This window comes from Typopeltis vanoorti, chromosome 17 (genome assembly GCF_054136105.1).
Source record: "Typopeltis vanoorti isolate ZY-2024b chromosome 17, IOZ_Tvanoo_1.0, whole genome shotgun sequence".
Taxonomy (NCBI): domain Eukaryota; kingdom Metazoa; phylum Arthropoda; class Arachnida; order Uropygi; family Thelyphonidae; genus Typopeltis; species Typopeltis vanoorti.
Window position 1 is genome coordinate 19,532,576 of NC_143565.1, and position 21,619 is coordinate 19,554,194.

At 37.0% G+C, this 21,619-nt stretch overlaps 1 protein-coding gene across 1 annotated transcript in view; it reads left to right on the plus strand.

Moving 5' to 3' along the window:
- The window catches only part of LOC150097206 (lysosomal alpha-glucosidase-like), a 152,104-nt gene that overhangs the window by 103,370 nt on the left and 27,115 nt on the right, over positions 1–21,619 (plus strand). Inside the window, exons 12-14 of the mRNA XM_090406804.1 lie at positions 6,446–6,594; positions 19,745–19,829; positions 21,347–21,531. Coding sequence (XP_090262930.1) covers positions 6,446–6,594; positions 19,745–19,829; positions 21,347–21,531 — 419 coding nt within the window. The remainder of the gene's footprint in view (positions 1–6,445; positions 6,595–19,744; positions 19,830–21,346; positions 21,532–21,619) is intronic.

Here is a 21,619-nt window from a genome sequence, read left to right on the forward strand (position 1 = left end):
ATATGTACAATATATATACAGGGTGATCAAAATTAAAATATCCCTGTTTAAGGCCAAGTGGAGTGACATCTAGTGAATCCAAATGCCGCAAAGCTTTGCAGGAATACGTTGTGTGTCATGTATCTGAGAAACAGAAAAAAAAAAAGTAGTTCCAAAATTCACCACCAATTGGAACTACTTTTGTAAAACCAAATACATGGAATTTGCATATCATGCAACTCAGCAGGTGCCAGGAGGGTTTAAAAAGATTGGCACGGGATTTTTCCCTTCATTCTAGTTGTTAATACTGTCCACAGTGATGGCACTAACCTTGCCCCAACATTATTATTATTATTATTATTTCGGGCGACTCCAGGAGTCCTTAGACTCATCGAGGGAGGCCCTAAACATCATGTCCACACAACTATGTGATTACATTCTCACAGTATCTATCATACCTTGTCTTGAACTCGTTCACCATCATAGCACCCACAACAGACTCTGGCAGCTTATTCCACTCATTTACCACTCTAAAAGTAAAGAACCCAGCTCTAACACCCCTGCTAACCACACTCTTGCCCAGTTTCCATAGGTGTCCCCTAGTTCTCCCAACACCAGTCCTAATCTCAAAAATATCCTCTGAATTAATCCTATAGAATCCCTTTAGCAATTTGAATGTCTCAATCATATCTCCCCTCCTCCGCCTATCAACTAGTTTCTGCAACCCACAAATCTTCAACCTGTTCTCATATGGTTCATTCCATAGACCTGTATTCATCTTAGTCACTCGCCTCTGGATCCTCTCCACCTCCTCCCCATCAAGAAGGAACCGAGGTGGCCAAATCTGGGCACAGTAGTCGAGATGAGGTCTTATCAAGGCTCGGTACAGAGGTACAATAACTTGCTTGTCTCTGCTCGTCAAGGTATTTTTCAACAACCAAGTGAGTTGATGAGCTGATTTAGCTACTTTTGCAATGTGCCCCCTAAACTTCATCTCCCTATCCATCAACACTCCCAAGTCCCTGGCCTCATCAATCTCTTGGAGTACAGTTCCACCAATGTGGTATACTGCTGCTAATCTTTTCACCCCAAAATGCATAACCTTACATTTTGTCACATTAAATTGACATCCATTCTCCTTAGCTCAGAACTCCAATCTATCCAAGTCGTCCTGCAAGATTTTGACATCTTCTGCATTCACTATTGCCCTACCCAACTTTGCATCATCAGCGAACAAATGAATTGTTCCACTTAGATCCTTCCCTATATCGTTAATGAACAGATTAAACAGCAGTGGTCCAAGAACAGAACCCTGCAGCACACCACTAGTCACAGGCAGTCTTTTGGACTCTACTCCTGAATAAACTACTCTTTGATATCTCTCCATCAACCAACCACCTATCCATCTCACCAATCCTATATCCATTCCCATATGTTGTAGTTTACAGAGTAGTTTACAGATTACAGTGATACTGCTGGACCTGGCAAACGCCTTTGCCAGGTCCAGCAGTATCACTGTAAACCCATTTCCCTTATCCAGTTCAGCCGTCACCTTGTTATAAAACTTGAGCAAGTTACTGAAGCATGATCTACCCTTCACAAAGCCATGCTGTCCCCTGTACAGTATCTCGTTTTCATCAATCCATTCCTGTATTTTTCCCTTGACTACTTTCTCTAAGACCTTGACAACGACTCCTGATATGCTGATCGGTCGGTAATTTGCAACCGTAGTCTTGGATCCTCCTTTATGCAGTGAAACTATTTTCCCCTCTTTCCACACCTTCGGGACTAAACCAGACCTGAGACTCAGATGCTTTGCTTATGAAGCTGTCTACCTAAACAATTGCAATGCTGTTGCTGCACTCCACGAATTTTATCACCTAAACAAATGTATGCAAAGCCCACTATCTCTATGTGCTCTGTGATGAATGATTAGTTATTTTGAAGAAACACGATTGTTGGAAGTTAGATCTGGCAGAGGTCACAAGCCAATCAGTTCACAACAAAGTGAATGAAGTTGCTACCACTATTGTGGAGCAAGCCATGAATAATAGCATTGGTTCCTGAAGTGTATGTGTGTATCAAGACACATGGGTGTGCCTTTCATGACTATCTGGAAAATTCTATGGAAGATTCTGAATTTCTACCCATTCAAGATAACCCTGACACAGGAATTGCATTTGCAGGACTTTGAAAGTTGACTAACATTTGCTTTAACATTCCTTGCTTGAGTGGAGCTGGACACTGCATGGCTGAGGATGATTTTGTGGGGACAGAGCTGTTAATACCCAGATCAGCATAGCACCCTGATATGCTGATCGGTCGGTAATTTGCAACCGTAGTCTTGGATCCTCCTTTATGCAGTGAAACTATTTTCCCCTCTTTCCACACCTTCGGGACTAAACCAGACCTGAGACTCAGATGCTTTGCTTATGAAGCTGTCTACCTAAACAATTGCAATGCTGTTGCTGCACTCCACGAATTTTATCACCTAAACAAATGTATGCAAAGCCCACTATCTCTATGTGCTCTGTGATGAATGATTAGTTATTTTGAAGAAACACGATTGTTGGAAGTTAGATCTGGCAGAGGTCACAAGCCAATCAGTTCACAACAAAGTGAATGAAGTTGCTACCACTATTGTGGAGCAAGCCATGAATAATAGCATTGGTTCCTGAAGTGTATGTGTGTATCAAGACACATGGGTGTGCCTTTCATGACTATCTGGAAAATTCTATGGAAGATTCTGAATTTCTACCCATTCAAGATAACCCTGACACAGGAATTGCATTTGCAGGACTTTGAAAGTTGACTAACATTTGCTTTAACATTCCTTGCTTGAGTGGAGCTGGACACTGCATGGCTGAGGATGATTTTGTGGGGACAGAGCTGTTAATACCCATAATTGCTTGGTATGGGCTATGCAAAACCCACTTGCAATCCAACAAATTCCTTTACATTAACTCAAAGTGACTGTCTGGTATGGGTTTAGAGCTTCGTTTATCATTGGACCATTTTTCTTTGAGGACATTTGCCAGTTGGGTCCTGTGACCTTCTCAGTTACTGCCAAGAGGTATTGCAATATGATAAAGAATTTAGTTGTGCCACAGCTACAGTTGCACCTGCATGGATTCAGTCATTTTCATATAGGATGGGACCCCTCCACATATCGATCAACCCATACAAGAGGTTCTTTGAGAACATTTTGCAGAAACCAGTGTCATCAGCTTCCCACTCTGAGTTTCCCACTGCATAGCTGCCTTATTCACTTTATCTGACCACCTGTGACTTCTGACTTTGGGGATTTCTCAAAGACAGGATTTATTGGGGTTATCATGATAACTTACCAGCTCTGAAAGACAGCATGACACAGCATGTGCATAATCAGTCCCCACCAGCTGTGTTTTGCCATTGAACACGCTGTGCAAAGGATGCAGTTTGTGGCATACCGGGATGGGAAGCACATTGAACAGTACAAGTACAGCCCATGAATGCATAATGAAGTGAATAAAAATGTTACTTATGCTCATGTCTCTTTTCTCCTTCTTACACACACACAGAGTAAAATTACTACATCTATATTCGTTACATCATGCAGTTCCCTCTGAATGGAAAATTTTCTATTTTTTTTTTCTTCTTCTCCAGATATCGCTTCTACATGATACACAATGTATTTCTGCAAGGTTTCACCGCATTTAAATCATTAGGTGGTACTCCACAAGGTCTTAAACAATGATACTTTAATTTTGATCACCCTGTTATGTTTATATGGAGAGTGAATACCTTTGAATGAATGAATAGAATGAATGCACCTTGGATAACTATTGTCCAAACTCTGCTGATAGCTGAAATGTCAATAAAAGTTCAAAAATGAGATAAATGAAAATAATTTTCTAGCAGTTAATATTTCTCTGCTTGAGTGATGTATCGTGTGTTCATAGTTACATAGTTGATTTGTGACAGTGATATACTTTCCATTTGAAATAACAAAAATCTCTCTGATTAGTGGATGACCACACACAATGGAATGTATCTCTTACCAGTGACTACTAGTTCAGACATTAGGAAATGTTGAGACTAAATGTGCAGTTTAATGGGAAATCCTCTTACTGTTATAATTATCATTGACATGGAGATGATTTTTTCCAATTACAGTGGAACCTCAGTTGTTGAACATAATTCATTCCTAAAGGCTGTTTGGAAACTGATTTGTTTGAAAACCAAAACCATTTTCCCATAAGAATTAATGTAAAATGGAATAATCTGTTCCCGAACCCCAGATGATTGCTTATTTAAACCTTTACAACAGTACTTCATGTATAAAATCTTACATAAAAAGAATCAACACAATAAATAGATAAAATATAGATGAAAAAGGGTGATCTCTTTCCACAAAACTTTGCACCTCACCCCATTTCACACATATTTCTTTGATCAAAGACTTAGGAATCCTCCCTTCCTCTGTCTCTGAAGACATTTTTTCAATCACCATCTTTTGCTGCTCCTGCTGAAGGTGTTCCAGTTCTTCCGTGGTGAGCTCATTCCTGTGGTCCTCCACATCAGCATTGCCAACTTCCAAGCCCATGCTTTTGCCCAGAGACACATCATCGACAATAGCAACAAAGCCCTGAATGTCTCTGTCTGCTATACAGTTTGGCCACAATTTCCTCCAGGTCGAGTTTATAGTACTGTAAGTCACTTACACCCAGGCTTTGTCAAGAATATTAAGCAATGGAGGATATTGAATGGATTTTTCCAGAATTCTCTGAGTGTTAATTCTGTGTCAGAGGTCACTTCAAAACACCTATGAAACAGTGCATTGGTATAGAGTTTCTTAAAGTTTGAAATGACCTGCTGATCCATGGGATGGATTAGAGGAGTCGTGTTAGGGGATAGAAACTTCACTATGATAAAATCAAACCCCTCCACCAACTCGTCCTCCAAGCCTGGAGGGTGAGCAGGAGCATTGTCCATCACAATAAGGCATTTCAATGGCAACAAATTTTTATCTTGAAGGTATTTTCTCACATTTGGGACAGAGACTTCATGGATCCACTGAATAGAAAAATTGCCCGGTTACCCAAGCTAATTGTTTCTCGTTTATCCAAATCAGCAACAATTTTTCCACTTCTTCAATCATCTGAGATCTCTGTTTAGTAAGAACTTTAACTTCTTTTACAACATCAGCTCCCTTGATCGTCTCTTTATTTTTGAGTATTGTACAGATCATTGATATCGCCATACCGAACTGAATAGCAAGATCCGAGACACAAATGTCATTTTCATGTTTGGATAAAATTCCTCTTTTCATCTTTATTATGGTTCTAACAACTTTTCTTTTTGCTTTGCTGCTATCACTATCCTTCTTTGGTCCCAGGGTGGCTTATTTAATAATAATTTATTAAAAAAAAAAGCAAAACATAAAGAAAATCAAGAAAAGGCAATGTAAATTTGAGCAGGTGTATGGGTTGAGAGGAGGCTGTGCCTTAAGTGATGCTCTCCTGCCGTACATCTCAGCCCGGGGATCACGTGATTGCTGGTTTGCCTGTTCGGGAACCGAGATTCTGTTTCGAAACCGGTGTGTTTTTGGTTTGGAAAATATGTTCGGGAACCGATTTGTTCGAGATGAGAGGCGTTTGACAACCGAAGTTCCACTGTACCATGCTGAATTTGATTGTATATTAACAGTGGTATTAAGATAGAAATATAAGAAATAAACTGAACTTTAAAAACTTGGATGATTTTTGAATAAATTGACATATCTACAGTGGCTGACCACTGTGACTGATGCAACTTTGAAATTAAATTCTTTGCATTAAGTTCTCCGTAGCTCAGGTGCTATTCATCAAGCATTTCTGAAAGAACAAAGTTTTACATCCTGTCTTGGAAACAAGGATTCTTTGTAATGCTTTTCAATTGAAAGTAACTTAGTCTCATATAGAGGTGGCAATTTTTTCATCTTACCAGAGAGAGACAGACCTTTGGAAAAATAGATACTTTGACAGGCATAACAAACTATGTTGATAATATTAGCTGCCCTATCACAATGGCATTTGTTATGTTTATATAAAGTTACTTGGTCATGACATGCTTTTATCCTAACACATAGGATAAAGTTTCTTTCATCTCTCATTTTTCCAACTAACAGTTAACATTTTTTTCCTAGAAAAAAAAAAATATAAAAGAAAGAGAAATAGAAAAATGTTATTTATCCAAAAAAAAAAGTTCACATTCAGCATTGTTCCAATTAATGGTATTTCATTTTAAATAAATCAACTTTTTTTATGTTTTTTATGTAATTTATTTTCTTATAAATAATATTTTCATGTCATATGAATTTTCATATATTCCCTATTTTTTTTTTTACATTGCAAAGTAAGCAGTTTTCATGCTTAGATATGATAATATTAAATTCGGGGACTACAAGATGTTAAAAATATGTAAGAAGGGTTTATCTTCTGTACAGGATCAAGATCCAGTAGCACTCGGACCTGTGGTGACCAAAGCTGCTAAACATTCTCTTATGCTCAGATATACATTCCTGCCTTACTTGTACACACTCTTCTACAGAAACCACATTCATGGAGAAACAGTTGCACGTGCTCTCTTTTTTGAGTAAGTGTTTTATTGGTAAATCTGTGTGAAATTGAGAAGTCTTTTTGAAGTTATGTTGCTCTGTTACCGGCATAAACTGTGGATGAAACCATTATGTATGTACTGATACAGTTGACTTTCACTATGGCAAAATTTTAGTGACAACAAAAATAGTTTGTTATAGTGGATAATTTGCAACAGTTAATTTCCTTTTCTTTGCCATTGTGCATGTGAGGCTTTGGTTAGAATTTTTTGGATTTGTTATAGTGAGTGAATTTGATATAATGATGTTTGCTATAGTGAAAATTGACTTTTTTTTTATTTATTTATTTATTTATTTATTTATTTATTTATTTTTAATGTTGGGCCCATATACAGGAGGTTGGTTGGTCAACCTATAGCACGTTAGTACCGTATATGGGTGGTAGGTTGCGAAAGAAGAAACTTATTCAGCTGTAGATGTTCCAGTGGGCTTAGTACAGGGTGGGGGAATTATTGATGCTGTTTCAGATCAGCATTTTCCTTGGAAATATTTATAGAATATACAGATTGCAGAGACCAAGCGTCTATGTGAAAATGGGGGGGGGGGTGAGTTGGTGAGGGATGGGTCATTTATTAGTCTAATTGCTCTCCTCTGTATTGAGGCAAGCATTTTGAGGGAGCTTTTTGGAGTCCCACTCCAGATGTGAGAGCAGTATTCGAGAGCTTGGCGGATTTGTGACTTGTATAGTGTTAACAGCTCTTTAGAGGTGAAGTAGCATCTTGAGCGAAAGAGAAAACCTAGTTTTTTGGAAGCTGAGGATGCAGTGGTTGTGATGTATTTATGCCAGGAGAGGCTTGATGTCAAAGTAATTCCGAGAAGATAAATTTCATCTTGTCTGAGAATTTCAGTGTTATCAAAAACATGGTTCTTTTTTGTGAGAAATAAGACAGAACTGGGTTTTACTAGCATTGAAGTTGACAAGGTTATCTGAGCCCCATTGGCAGATGGCTTGGAGGTCAGAATTAAGGGCAGTGGCGGTTGATTTTCTGTGGGTTGAGGTGAGTGTAGAGTAGGGTTTGTCAGAAGATGAAAGGGAGGAATGTAATGTGCTGTCATCTGCAAAACCGTGTATTGGGTTAGAGGTCAACTGAAGTAGGTCATTTCAGTGGCGCACTCAGAATTTAATCTTGGAGGGGGCCGAGCGCTCAGGATTTAACCTTGGGGGGGGGGACGAGTTGGGTAGACGTTTTGCGAATACACACTACGCATCGCATACGACCTATAACTGAGCATCTGCAGTGATCGCTAATTCATAAGTAGCACACAACATAAATAAAAAAATGAATTTTAATTAGGAAAAGATTTTTGAAAATTTTTCTAGTGTTTTATCCTTTTCTTTGGGGGTGCCCGTTGCTCCTTGGCCCCCCCCCCTCTGGGTGCGTCACTGGGTCATTTGATATATAAAAGGAAGAGAGTCGGTGAGAGAACTGAACCTTGTGGGACCCAACATTAGTTGGATGGTGAGAGGATAGAGAGCTGTCTACCATCACACATAGTGTGCATCCAGACAGGAAGCTGGTAATCCATCTGCAAGAGTCCTGAGGCAGTCCAAATGATGGAAGTTTGCTTAGTAAGCCTTTGTGCTAGACTCGGTCGAAAGCTTTAGAGATATCAAGTGCAACTACTTGGGATTCACCGAATTTCTCCATGGCGTTTGTCCAGTGATGGATGATGTATGAAAGTAGATCTCCTGTTGAACTGCTTTGACGGAATCCGTACTGGTGGTCGCTTAATAGTTGGGTACCTTCAAGGTAGATAAGGAGTTGAAAGTTGATGATTTTCTCCATTACTTTAGATAGGACTGAAGTTGAGTGAGATAGGGCGGTAGATAGATGGCAGTGATTTGTCACCCTTTTTGGGAATGGGTTAAATATAGGTCAGTATCCAGGTGTTGGGATATATAAGTGGAGTAAGAGAGTGTGTACAGGTGACATAGGATAGGAGTCAGTTCTGATGCACAAACCTTCAGGATAATTGGAGGAATGCCGTCAGTGCCAGGAGACTTTTTTGTGTCTGATTTAGACAACAGGTTTGTGGTGTCTTTTTGGAAAAAGGATACAGTTGGAATGACTGGAGGGCATTTGCCATTGTCAGTTATGTGTGCATTGGAGGCAAAGTGTGATGCCAGGAGATTAGCTTTTTCTATGGGTGATGTTGCAATTGAGCCATCTGGGTATGATAGAGGTGGGAATAGTGTAAGGCAAAAGTTACAGCCAATTGCTTTTGCAAGAGACCAAAAGGCACGTCTGCCGTTTGGACAGACTGGAAGCTTCCTGCTTTTGGTCCGTTCAAATTCTGTTTTGGAAGTATTGATAATTTTCTTGCATTTGTTATGGGCTTCAGTATAGGCATTGAATGAGGATGGGGTTCTTGATTTGAGCCAGTTGTGGTATGCCTGATTTTTCATTTGTATAGCCTTGGCACATTTTTTGGAAAACTAGGGTTTAGTTTGGGGATGGCAGGTCTGAGTAGTGTGGGGAATATATGTTTTCATGCCAGTGAGGATCACTATGGTGATGCGTTCAGTGCATATGTTTGGACTGGAAGACCAGAAATAATAGTTTAACCATGGGAATGATGCATAGTAGTCTCGGAGACTATCATGGAGACTATCCTGCCATCCCCGAACTAAAACTAGGGTTTAGTTCGGGGATGGCAGGTCTGAGTAGTGTGAGGAATATATGTTTTCATGCCAGTGAGGATCACTTTGGTGATGCATTCAGTGCATATGTTTGGACTGGAAGACCAGAAACAGTAGTCTAACCATGGGAATGATGCATAGTAATCTCAGAGACTATCCCACTTGGCACTGTTATAATGCCAAATTACTCTTGTGTGGGAGTGACTGTGTAAGTGTTGTTGCATGTGGGAGGAGATGAGCACTAAGTTGTGGTCAGAATTGCCCAGGGGCTCACTACATTCACTGCATAATTGGAGGAGTCATTAGTAAGGAAGAGATCTAGGGTATTTGGGGAGTGGTTTGGGTTATCTGGTATTCTGGTCGGTTTTTGAACAATTTGTGTGAGGTCATTGGTTACTGCAAATGTTTCAGCATCTTTGCCTGCAGGATCTGTATAACGGGAAGAGGAAAGCCAATTGGTGTTATGGACATTGAAATCACCCAAGAGGATGATTTTTCTGTTAGGAAAGTGGGACTGGAGAAAATCAACTTTTAGGGAGAGGAAATGAAAGAGCTCAGAGTGATTGGTGGTATTAGGAGAGTGATAGAGACAGCAGATGAATTTGACTGAGTGGGGGAATGGATATCTTCAGCCAAAGAATGTCGAAGTCAGGCAATTCTAAGGCAGTTGCTCTCTGGCAGGATATGTCAGAGCGGATATATGCACAGGCACCACCCTTGGGTCAAAAGGAGTTAAAAAAAAGTGTATAGTTAGGAAGGTTGAGATGAATAGTGCTGGGAGAAGATGAGATTTGATTTGAAGGTTGAGAATTTCTGTTAAAAAGAGTAGGTGGGGTTTGGTGGACTGCAGATTAGTGGGTGCTATTAAGGTTGGAGGTTGAGGCTGCGGATGTTGGTGAAGTGGATATGCAAGGTTCTGTGAGGCATGGATTTTATCCCAAGGGTCTTGTACATTTCCTATGCAGTGCCTGCATGCTGGTGTCCTTGGTGGCTGCTAGTGGCGTCACTTGGTTTTTGTACTAGTTTGGATTGTTTGTAGTCTATCACCCAACTGTTGTCTCCATTTTGGAGTTTTTCTTCTAGTTGTCTGCGGAGTTGGCGTCTTTTTTCTTTTTGGGCAAAGGTTAAATCAGGTTGAGCATGTATGCACGACTGGGGGAAAGCGTCCTGTAGCTTGTTGTTTATTGCTGTTATAAATTTGGTTGTGTTTATTGGTGAGTCGCAGGTCACTTTCATGAGACATGGAAAGTTCGTACCGTCCTTTCTTTTGTTTATGGGTCTGATATGATGGCATTTGACAATATTTCTAGGATCGAAGTTGCATTCTCCTGCAAGTTCGCTGACATCTTCTTTTAAGGATTTACCATTTTCCATTGGAAAGTTCAGGATAACAGGATTGAGTTTCCTATATTTGGCCTCAAGTGACTCGTGTACCGATGATGTGATTAGTTCATGGTTTGTTAGCAGGCATGGGGGTACTTGCGGTCGGGCGCTGGTTGTTGAGCATCTCGAGCTTAGTTTCTAACTTTTTGATTTTGGAGGAGAAGGTATTGATCATTGTATTAATCTGTTGCTCAAGGTTATTGACTCTTTTGCCTAGGTTTAGTATTTGTTTTATGGAAGGGAGGCATGTCGTACAGAAGTAGGGCTGGTTTAGATCGGTAAAAAGCTTGTGCATCGATTCATTTATTTTCGCGCAGGAAATCTGTAGCCAGTTGCAACAGAAATCGCACAATATACCTTTCCTTTCTTTGACTGCAGTTTCGCAGCTGTAGCACTTCGTAATGTCATTTGGTTTGTTGGTGATCAGTGATGCTGTGCTGACGGGACTCAAGATAATCTTCTGTTGTTGGCCTTTGCCACCATCTTTACTTCGCATGGCAGGCATAGCGCTTTCACGTGGTTGTTTTTTGGTTGTAAAATATAGCAGATTTAATGGACTATGGGTACTTACGAGTTGTGCTGGTGTAATCAGCTGCTTAGTACCTTCTGTTACATTTCCATTTGCTGCTTATTTTGCACAAAAAACACTTACAGTTATGATGAAATGCAGGAACACATGTTTAACATTACTAAATGAATCAATTTGACAAGCTGTTTGAATGGCTATCATCATCAAATTCCTGTTATATATCCTCTAAATGATATAATAGTACCACATGAAAAGTTTTCAGTAGGAAGTTAATAATGATGTCAACTTTTCATGTGGTACTATCATGTCATTTAGAGGATATATAATAGGAATTTGGTAATTTCCTATTTAGTAATGTTATCATTCAGTAATGTTATCAATACATACCATATACAGTTAATTGTGAGTCTCCATAGCTCAGTCAGTATAGACAAAGCCCTTTGGTTGGAAAGACCTGCGATGTGAGGAATCTTTATCTGGTCTCTTTTGACTAAAGATAAGTTAGCCAGTCTCATACCGTGAAACTCGGGTTTTTCGTCCCCCAGAACAGGCAAACCAGCCCCAGGAATATACATGCAGATTACAGTTAGGAATACTTAAAACCCAGCCATAGGCCTGATTTGTCAGCTATGCCAGTCCCAAGCCTGGATAAAATTAGGGGGAATTGAGATTGTGCTGTACTTTTCCATTAAAAGTTGCCTCGTGGGCCTTGTATCATCATACATGGAAAAAAAAAGTCAATTTTCACTGACTGTATATGGCCAAATTATTCTGCTATCTGTCAGGATTTCAGTCTTTTAGGGCACTTTACATCAGTCTACCTGTATCTTGGTCTTCTTGTGGATCTTTTTCCTGTCATCTTGGCATCAAACACCTACTTTAATCTTCCTGAGATTAGCTAATATTGTCACCATGTGTTTACTTCTCTAATTTTCTTAGAGTTCTCATATCTGTAGTTTCTAGTCTTTGATCAACTGTTTTGCATCCCCAGCTCCATAAATTTCATAAGTTAAAAGTAGTTTGAACACAGCCTAGCATACAGTTAGTTGAGCCTAGCATTTTGACTAACTTCTCTCTTATTTCATATAACTTTATTTATTTAACTCCCTACCATATCAGCTTAGCCTATTCTGCTGTCTATTTAATTTGCCATCTTCACTAAAAATTGTGCCTAAATAACTGAAACGATAATGACTTTAAACAAGATAAAAGTGAATAAATTATTTGTATTTGTGCTAATACAGATGATGTTAACCTTTCTTAATAGCAACTTCATACTCCCTATCATCTTTTATTCCATCATCTACCTCAGCTCTGTGGAACAGCCTTCTCCATGAAATATTCCCCAAGGATACAAACTCCAGCACTTTGCTATAGGCCTTGTGGACACGTGTGTGTGTGGGGGGGGGGGGGGTAGAAATTAAAAAAATGATGCCAGTTCATCTTTGCAGTGCCATGAAAGTGTATCTTTTCAGATGCCTGCAATGTACAGAACAGGGAGACTCTCCGTATAGATTCAAGGTTCTTAGGGAGACCTGTAAGTATTCAGGGAGCATTTGCACTTCCTTGAGGTGAAGTCATTCTGTAGTATGATATTGGAAGTGTCTAATTGTTGTTGGAGATCCTCAGAATTGGAGCAGATAATGTGCTCAATTGTATAAAGATTTAATGATGTCTATTTTTTGAGATGGATGATGGGCTAAATTTTGTTGCATGTAGTAGCCTGTGAAGGTAGGCTTATAGTGAAGAGGCGTTGTAAGTATTTCAGATAGGATACAGGGAATGGAAGATGTCCATGAAGGCTAATTTTCAATCCTTTTTCCATGGTGAAGTTGATGCAAGAATGTAGGCTGTTAATTTTTGGTTAAGAAAGTTGGTAGAGATTCTTCTAATTCTGGCCAGATGGTAAACCCATGTAGCATACCCAGAAAGATGTTTGAGATTGTAAAACAGATCAAAACAACTGCAATGGAAAGGCCTTTGTCACCTGCACTAGCCAGTTTCTACTTTGAATACCTTGAAAACTCCCTGTTGTCCTCGATACAACCTCTGCCTTTCTTCTGGGTACACTAATGGATGTGTTTGCCATCTGGCCAGAATCAGAAGCATCTCTAACAACTTTCTTAACCAAAATCAACAGCCTACACCCAGATATCAACTTCACAATGAAAAAAGAAAAGGATGGAAAATTAGCCTTCCTGGGCATTCTCCTTGCTGAACTACTCCATCTGAAATACTTACAACATTTGTTCACCATAAACCTATCCTCATAGGCTACCACATAGAGGATTCAGCCCATCATCCATCCCAAAAAAATAGCCATCATCAAACCTTTACGTAAAAGAGCACATTATTTTCTCCAATTCCGAGGATCTCTTAACAAGAACTAGATACTTTGCAATGCATTGTACTACAGAATGGCCTCACATCAAGGAAATTTAAATGCATCCTGTACACTTACAAGCCTATCCCTAAGAACCCTGAATCCATATGGTGAGTCCCTCTCCCATACATTGCAGGCATCTCAGAGGCAATTGCAAAGAAAGATCTTGAAAAGATATATAGTTTATTCCTCTTCCTATCAACAAAATCTCCTCCTGATTATCATCCACAACCTCTTATTGTAAACAGCCTCTTCTCCCCCTCCATGGTGTTTACCAGGTTGATTGTGATTGCCTCCACTCATACTTGGACACACAAAATGTTTAGTTGAAAAACAACTACAATAACACCAGTTCTTTATCAACAAAAATAAACCTGAAAAATCTGGCCTTGCATATCATGGAGTGGACACTAACTGCATTATCCCCTGGTCCAATAGTCACCTCATTACTTCAGTCAGTTTAAGTTTGAGCAGTTATTTAAAGAGAATACATGTTGAAGCACTTCCACTGCCCAGTTAAATCAGAATGATTGTCTGTCTGTCTGTTGCCGAGATTTGGGAGAGTCATCCTCACGAATGGCAAGCAATAGTGTGCCCCCCCCATTATATAACACACACACACCAATTGCCATATCATGCAATCATGTTATTTATCTAATTTTTTGTTATTTTATTGTATTTCAAAAGTTAATTATTTAATGTTAGTTGTAGCTTTAATTGCAATCTCAGTTTATTTTGTAATCACCAGTATGTATGTATGTATAGTGGCACTCCAGCACTTGGCTCAGCTCTGTGAAAATGATTAATGTTCTTTGTTTTAGCTTCACCTTGGGATTATGTTGATGCACTGATGATAACATGTTAATTTCAGGCTGAAACATTGGTGATAATAAAATTATTATTCTTTAATGAATGTGTTCCATAGTTGGAATGGAAGATTGGGAATTTGTAAACGCCAAAAGGAAATTCAGATTATTTTTATTCCAAAAAAGAAAATATCGTCATGTCTTGTGTATCTTTTGTGGAGAATTCTTTTTCAAGAAATGAGATAACAGTGTATTTTAGTGGAATTAAAGCCAAAGGCATCATTTTTTTTTCATTAGGAGAATATGAATATTGACATACGACTTAGTTGCTGATATTCTTCAGTTTTTTGTTTGTTTGTTTTTATGTTGTAAAAGGTTTCTAAAACAAAAAATTGATGTAGGGAGGATACCGATTCTTGTTATTTTCAAAACTCTGAATTAAATTTGCATTTGTTAAAGAAGATTATTTATTTATAGAGGAACCGAGTTTTGAGCTTTCTAATATTTGAGAAATTTGAGGATAGAAAATCATCTGCCTTACATATAACAGCCAGAAAGATTCTGAGTTGCAAACTGTGGTGTGTGAAGAAGTTTGAAGAAGTTCCCATCAAAGAATGGGAACTTCTTCAAAAGGGCTTCAGCTTATGCCACATAAATGTCAAGAACAACAGGCTAGTTTTCTGAAAACTTTTTCATAGCACTCATACCAATGTGAAATACATAAGCAAGATGAAGGCACGTGGCATAGCTGTATAAATTCATGTGGCCAAACATTGGTGTCAATCTGCTGGCATAAATACTAAGTACTGTTCTTGCATGAATATATTAACTGACTTTTTTTTTTTTTTTTTAACCATGGTTAAAAAAAATAAATGTGGATATTGACATATGACTTAGTTGCTGATATTCTTCAGTTATCGAAGAATATGGTTATTGAAAGGAGTGATTATAATGAAAGATTTTTTTTTTTTGTTATCCTATTTTATATCGAATTTCTGTTCATTTTTAACTTCATTTATTGCTTTCAGTAATTACATCACCTTTACCCATCCTCTTAAAAAATTACAGTTGATTCTCACTATAACAAACTACTGAACACTCCTGACCAAAGCTCCACAGGTACAATGCTATGCTTAAAGAAATACCTATCAAGCTATAGGCTGTTTATGGTAGATAGCATAAACAGCCTATTCATATGCTTCCCATGAGTTTACTGTAGTGAGAGTCACCTGTACATACAGCTGAGCCTCACTATAGTAAAACAATTATAACAAACTATGAAAAAGTCCTAAATGAAGTTCACTAGGAAAACAATGCTATTATACAGAAAATTCACCATAGCAAACAATCATAATAGACTATTCCAGTGATCCCTGAGTTTGTTATAAGGAGAGAGTCTACTGTACACTTTGATCATTTCCAATATTTTGCAAAAATTTGAAAAAGGTTTTGCTACATCTAGCAGAAAAAAATTATTTTCTTAACATTAATATCTGTATGTTATGTATACTTAATATATTTTATGCTTTATTTGGAATTAAGATCTGAACCCTAATATATATTACACTTGACAAGAAATTATAGTCCTGTTTTAATCCTTATTCCAAGTGTAAGCAAACAAAGTTTTTAATTGTGGAGGAAGTTATTTCATGTGCAAACATTGTTTTCTTACATTTGGTTAAAGATTAAACAAGAATATAATTTCCTATCAAGTATAATATACTTTGTAACCAAATGAAAAATATTCTCATGGAAAAAAATATATACACAGTCTTGCCATAAATATTGTTACAGCTTCTGCACCCTTCTCCCACAGTGCCCACAGAAGTGGTGCTGTGCACAGCAAACGTTCGTGTATTTATTAGTAGAGAGAGAGAGAATTGTCTAGCTGTGCAGTGGGGATATTATGAGAACCATGTAATTATAATACCACTTCACAAGGTTGGAATGCAGCAACCTGTTATTTTCAACATGCTGAAAACACTCAGGATCAGTAGGATGTTTGTGTATCAGACTATTAACCGTTTTAATGATACAGAAGACATATCTGACCCCCAAAGAACAGGTTGACCATGCTGCATTAAGACACAACAGCTTGTGAAGACTGTGAAGGCACTCAGCCGTAATCCTGTGAGAATGCAGAAAGTGATGTTGTGAGAGATGAATGTTTTGCAGAGAACAATGTGACATATACTAACTGATGACCTGGGGGTGAGAGCCTATTGTTGTTCTACCAGACACTTCCCACCATAACTTATGTGGCAGTGGGTAATAAAATCAGAAGCATTTCTGATTTTATTCTGACGGGCAGAATTTTGGCAGAGGTCAAAACCTCTGCCAAAATGTATCCGTGCTGGAACCTGTGGTATGGACCCTGAATCTTGTTTCACAGTAGGCAGTGGATCTTCTGACGGGACTCAGCCCCAGCATACAAGGCAAGGACTACAAAACAGTGGTTGGAATTGAATGTGCCCCACCACATATCGCCATCTGATTGGCCATCTGGAAATCCCGATCTGAATCCATTGGACTTCAAATTGTCATCAATTTGAAGAGCCTGCAAGTAATGACATCTCAGCATCGCCAACCTGAAAGTGGATTTGGAACGAGCAGTGGATGTTGTGCTGGCTGCCATTGATATGTGGCCTCACAGACTTTGGCATGCATGAAGGCAAAAGGGGGACATTTCAAAATTGAGTGCTGCTCTATATGCATGTTTATACATGTGGTTTGTATGAGCTGTAAAAGGATTTACTGATAGATTAAAGGTTTATGTACTATTCAAGTTGTAATAGTGTTTATGGCTAGACTAAGTATATCATGGGGCAGTAACTAGAAAATTGATGAAGACCAGAAAAAATTTGTCATGAATTTCGAATGTTGTGTTCTTTTTATATGAAGCGTAATCTCGTCAAGATAAAATAGAATGCTTTATTAAATATTTTAAATAAGTTTTTTTATATATATATATATATATATATATATATATATATATATATATATATATATATATATTAGTGAAGATATTGAAGATAAAAATAATGAAAAAGGCTACATATCCCTACCATATATCAGTTCCATTTTGCCTAAATTGGTAAAGTTCTGAAAAAATATAACATCTGGACTTCTTTCACTCCTGTACTTATGCTCTGTTCCTTGTTGTAGTTGCACCAAACCTTATTTGGTGCAACTACAACATGCCTTATTTTGGCCAGACTGAAAAATCCACCAAATTGTTTGATGCTACGATGAACTGAAGAGAAAAATTGTAGAATCTAAAAAAATTCTTCTCAATCCATTACATATCAACACTAACCTCAGCTATAATCTCTCAGACTGTCATTTCGCTGCTATCCAACTTTGGTGTCCATGAGACCTACAACATGTGTACATGCCCAAAACGAAAGATACATGAAATGCCTTAAAATGTTAATACATTAGCATTTTAATGTTTTGATTTTTTTTTCTCTCTCGCAATGTTTATTTGTATTTCTCTCATGTTATTATTTTCACCCAATGAAGTCTTATAAGAATACGAAACTAGTTGTGCGGTCTGTTTTTATCTCTCGACTTATAGTCATTTAATCTGTTTCAAAAATATGTCTCTCAGTTGAGTCAATCAGTTATATGATATATATACGAAAGTGGTCTGAAAAGTTCTCGGCCTAACAATGAAAAAACGAATTTATAATTTCAAAATTATTTTTATTTTACATTTATACATTTACATTTATTCCATACTAATACATTTATTCCAACGATGCCCCAGCACCATTATCCCATACCTGTAGTTGTTCTCAGTAAGATCTGCAAAAATCCCCTCTACAGCTGCAATCACTCTTGATTCGAAGAAAAACGCTAACCAGCGAAGAAGAGTTTTTGTTGTGGGAAGAGATAGAAGTTCAGAGGGAGCAAGATCTGGGTAATAGGGTGGATGTTCTAATAATTCATAGTGCAGATCCCTAAATGTCCCATTGCCAAAACACTTGATTTTTTGCCAAAAAATATGATTTTTTTTCTTCTGCAAACCAGGTCTTTTCTCACGAATTTTTTCGTCTAGTCTGGTTAAAAGATTGGAATAATATTCCCCGGTTATTGTTTTACCCTTTTCAAGATAATTAATAAACAAAATGCCTTGAATAAGATCCCAAAACATCGATGCCATGACCTTTCTGCTGATGGAACTGACTTTGTCTTCTTTGACGCTGAATAACTGGCTTCTGTCCACTGTTTTGACTGCTGTTTGGATTCTGGTGTATAATGATGAATCCAAGTCTCATCCATAGTAATAAAGCAATGCACAAAATCAGTTTTATTCTTGTTAAAATGCTCCAAGCACTGTTCAGAGATTTTCATGCGAGTGCATTTTTGATCTGCTGTGAGCAAGCATGGCACCCATCTTGTGTAAAGCTTTTTCATATGCAATTCTTCATTCTTTTAAAATATATCCTGTTCTTTTGAAATGCCTATAGTCTCAGCAATTTCATGCACTTTGGCTCGCCGGTCATCCAATATCATATCGTGCACTTGATCAATTATTTTTGGGTGTTGTTACACTTTTTGGACGTCCTTCACGGGGATCATCTTCAAGGCTGGTATGGCCATGTTTAAACTCGGCAGCCCATTTCTTAATTGTTGAAAATGAAGGAGAAGAGTGCCATAAACTCTCATGAACTTTGAATGAATTTCTTCTGGTGTTAAACCTTCTTTTACAAAGAATTTTATAACCGACACGATACTCAATTTTATCCATTTCAAGGGATGCAGACAACACTTTTGCTTCAGACAGCTGTATAAAACAAATTACTTGATAGAATGATTTTCAATTTCATATGGATGCTTATGACAGATGTACCAACTTAGGAAAAAAAATCTCTTGTCGATAGCGTTGCCATCTATGATCAAGGCTGAGAACTTTTCAGGCCACCTTCATATATATATATATATATATATATATATATATATATATTTTTTTTTTTTTTTTTTTTTTTTTTTTTACATTCCATGCAGGCCAGTAATGATAATAATAATTAAATATAAAATCCTTAAGTATTAAATATAAAATATGGAAAACAGTCCTTAAATTTTGTAGCATCATGCTTAAGCATTTTCAGTTATTTTGATTATACAATATTCTTGAAAGCTGATCATGAGTGATTGTCTGCAGAACAATCTCTCATGGATGGGTCTTGAGATTAGATGCTTACTGATCTGCAGTAAGTTCTTAATCAGTAAGACCTATTACAAAACCTTGTTTTTGCAGAAACGGACTAAGTTTGAAAAATTTTAGATTTTTTGTGTATTTCTTGTTCAAAATATTTGTTTTTTGTCTGACTATTATTTTATCTGTGATAATATATTTAATTTTTTACATCCATCTTTCTAGATATCCAAAAGATGAGAATACTTATTATTTAGATATGCAGTTTTTATGGGGTCCAACTTTAATGATTATTCCAGTTCTGGAGCCTGTAAGTTGATGCTGTTAGTTATTCTATTATATATATTTCAGTTCTTGATTGTTGTTGCTTCATAAACATTAATAAACAATATTATCAATTTGTCTTTTGGAAATTATTCATAACTGAGAGAAATCTACAGTAAATTGTATAACTTTTAAATTTGTGCATATTTTGCATATATTAATAGTATACATTAAATTTATTGCCATGTGTATCACTTTGGATTAATTATTTGACATAGTAAAATTTTTTCACCTAATCATATTGTCCATTTGATCTAATTTATCTCATCTATCCTCATTTTGTGTGTGTGTGTGTGTGTGTGTGTTTTAAGTCCAATGGCCTATCTCAGCGAAATAACTTTGCTTCTAGACACACCTATTACTGCATATGATAGAATGGTTACTCCTATATGCATTGACTGCCATGTTTGTAAATTGCATATGATCATTTGGCTAGTTTGCTTGTTTTGCAGGATGAAAGACCTGAGTTTCCAAGAAGAAAAACCCTTTTGCCTCTGTGTGAGACTGGCTAACTCACCTTCATTTGAAATGTCCTGATAAAGGTTCTTTGTATATTAAATGGGATTCAAAACCACGTCTTTCCACCCAAATGGCATTATCAGTTCTGGCTAAACCAGAGGCTCTATGAGGACGAGATGTTGACTGAAATTAAATATGACCTAATCAAAAAATAGTTCACATTAGTCAGAGAATCAACTGATTAATGTGAACTTGTCACTGTAGTAAAAATGATGGTTTTCGCCACAGTTATCTGATTTATATAATATATATATACATGTATACAATTTATATATACATATATAAATGTAATATATAATATATAAATTCAATCAGATGGTGACTGCAATCTACCAATATGAATGAATGAAAAGGTTTTGCTGTATCAAATAATAAATCCAAAATAATACACATACCAATAAATGTAAATAAAACACACAAGTTTTAAAATTATATAGAATCTTGCTGTATATTTCTTTCAGTTACGACTGATCTGATTTTAGACCAAAAAAAAAAATCTTATATACACCAAAATGCTATAGATTGTGTATTTTTAATTAGTTTGAGTGAAAAAAACTCTGTGCCATTTCTGATTTAGCATCATCATGAAGCTATTGAACATAGAAATGTTCTTGTCTGTCAGAAGAATTATTTATAGGTATATATCCTAAATGCACCGAATTTTAATTGCAGACTCTTAATGACAAAAATTAAGAATTCAATTAGGATTAAATTTCAGTAAAGAAAAAGGATTAAATTTCAATAAAGAAAATCATTAATTGGAAATAAATATATATTTCCAGTTTATCTTGAACTAAAAATACTGAGGGCAAAATAAATGCGATAATTTTTATAGCAATAAAGTATTTGATTGAGTATATATAAAGGACATGTTCACCATGATAGAAATTGTTTAAATATATATATATATATATTTTTTTTTTTTTTCTTTGATGTGTCTTTTTTCTTTTTTTTTTTCTTTTTTAAAAAAAAAAAAAAATTCAGGGAGTTGAAGAAGTCATAGGTTACTTGCCATCTGCTGTCTGGTATTGTCTTAATGGGACAGAAATAAAGAGTAGTGGAGCAAATTACACATTCACTTCCCCTCTCGGTTCCATCAGTGGAGTTGCCCGTGGTGGTTATATTATTCCTACACATATACCAGAAAATGCAACTAATACAAAAGAAATGTGAGTTTCCAATACTGGAGAATTTTCTGTGAAGATAATTTTCTTTAATCTGATAAGTATATTTATTAGTTAAACAACAAATTACATG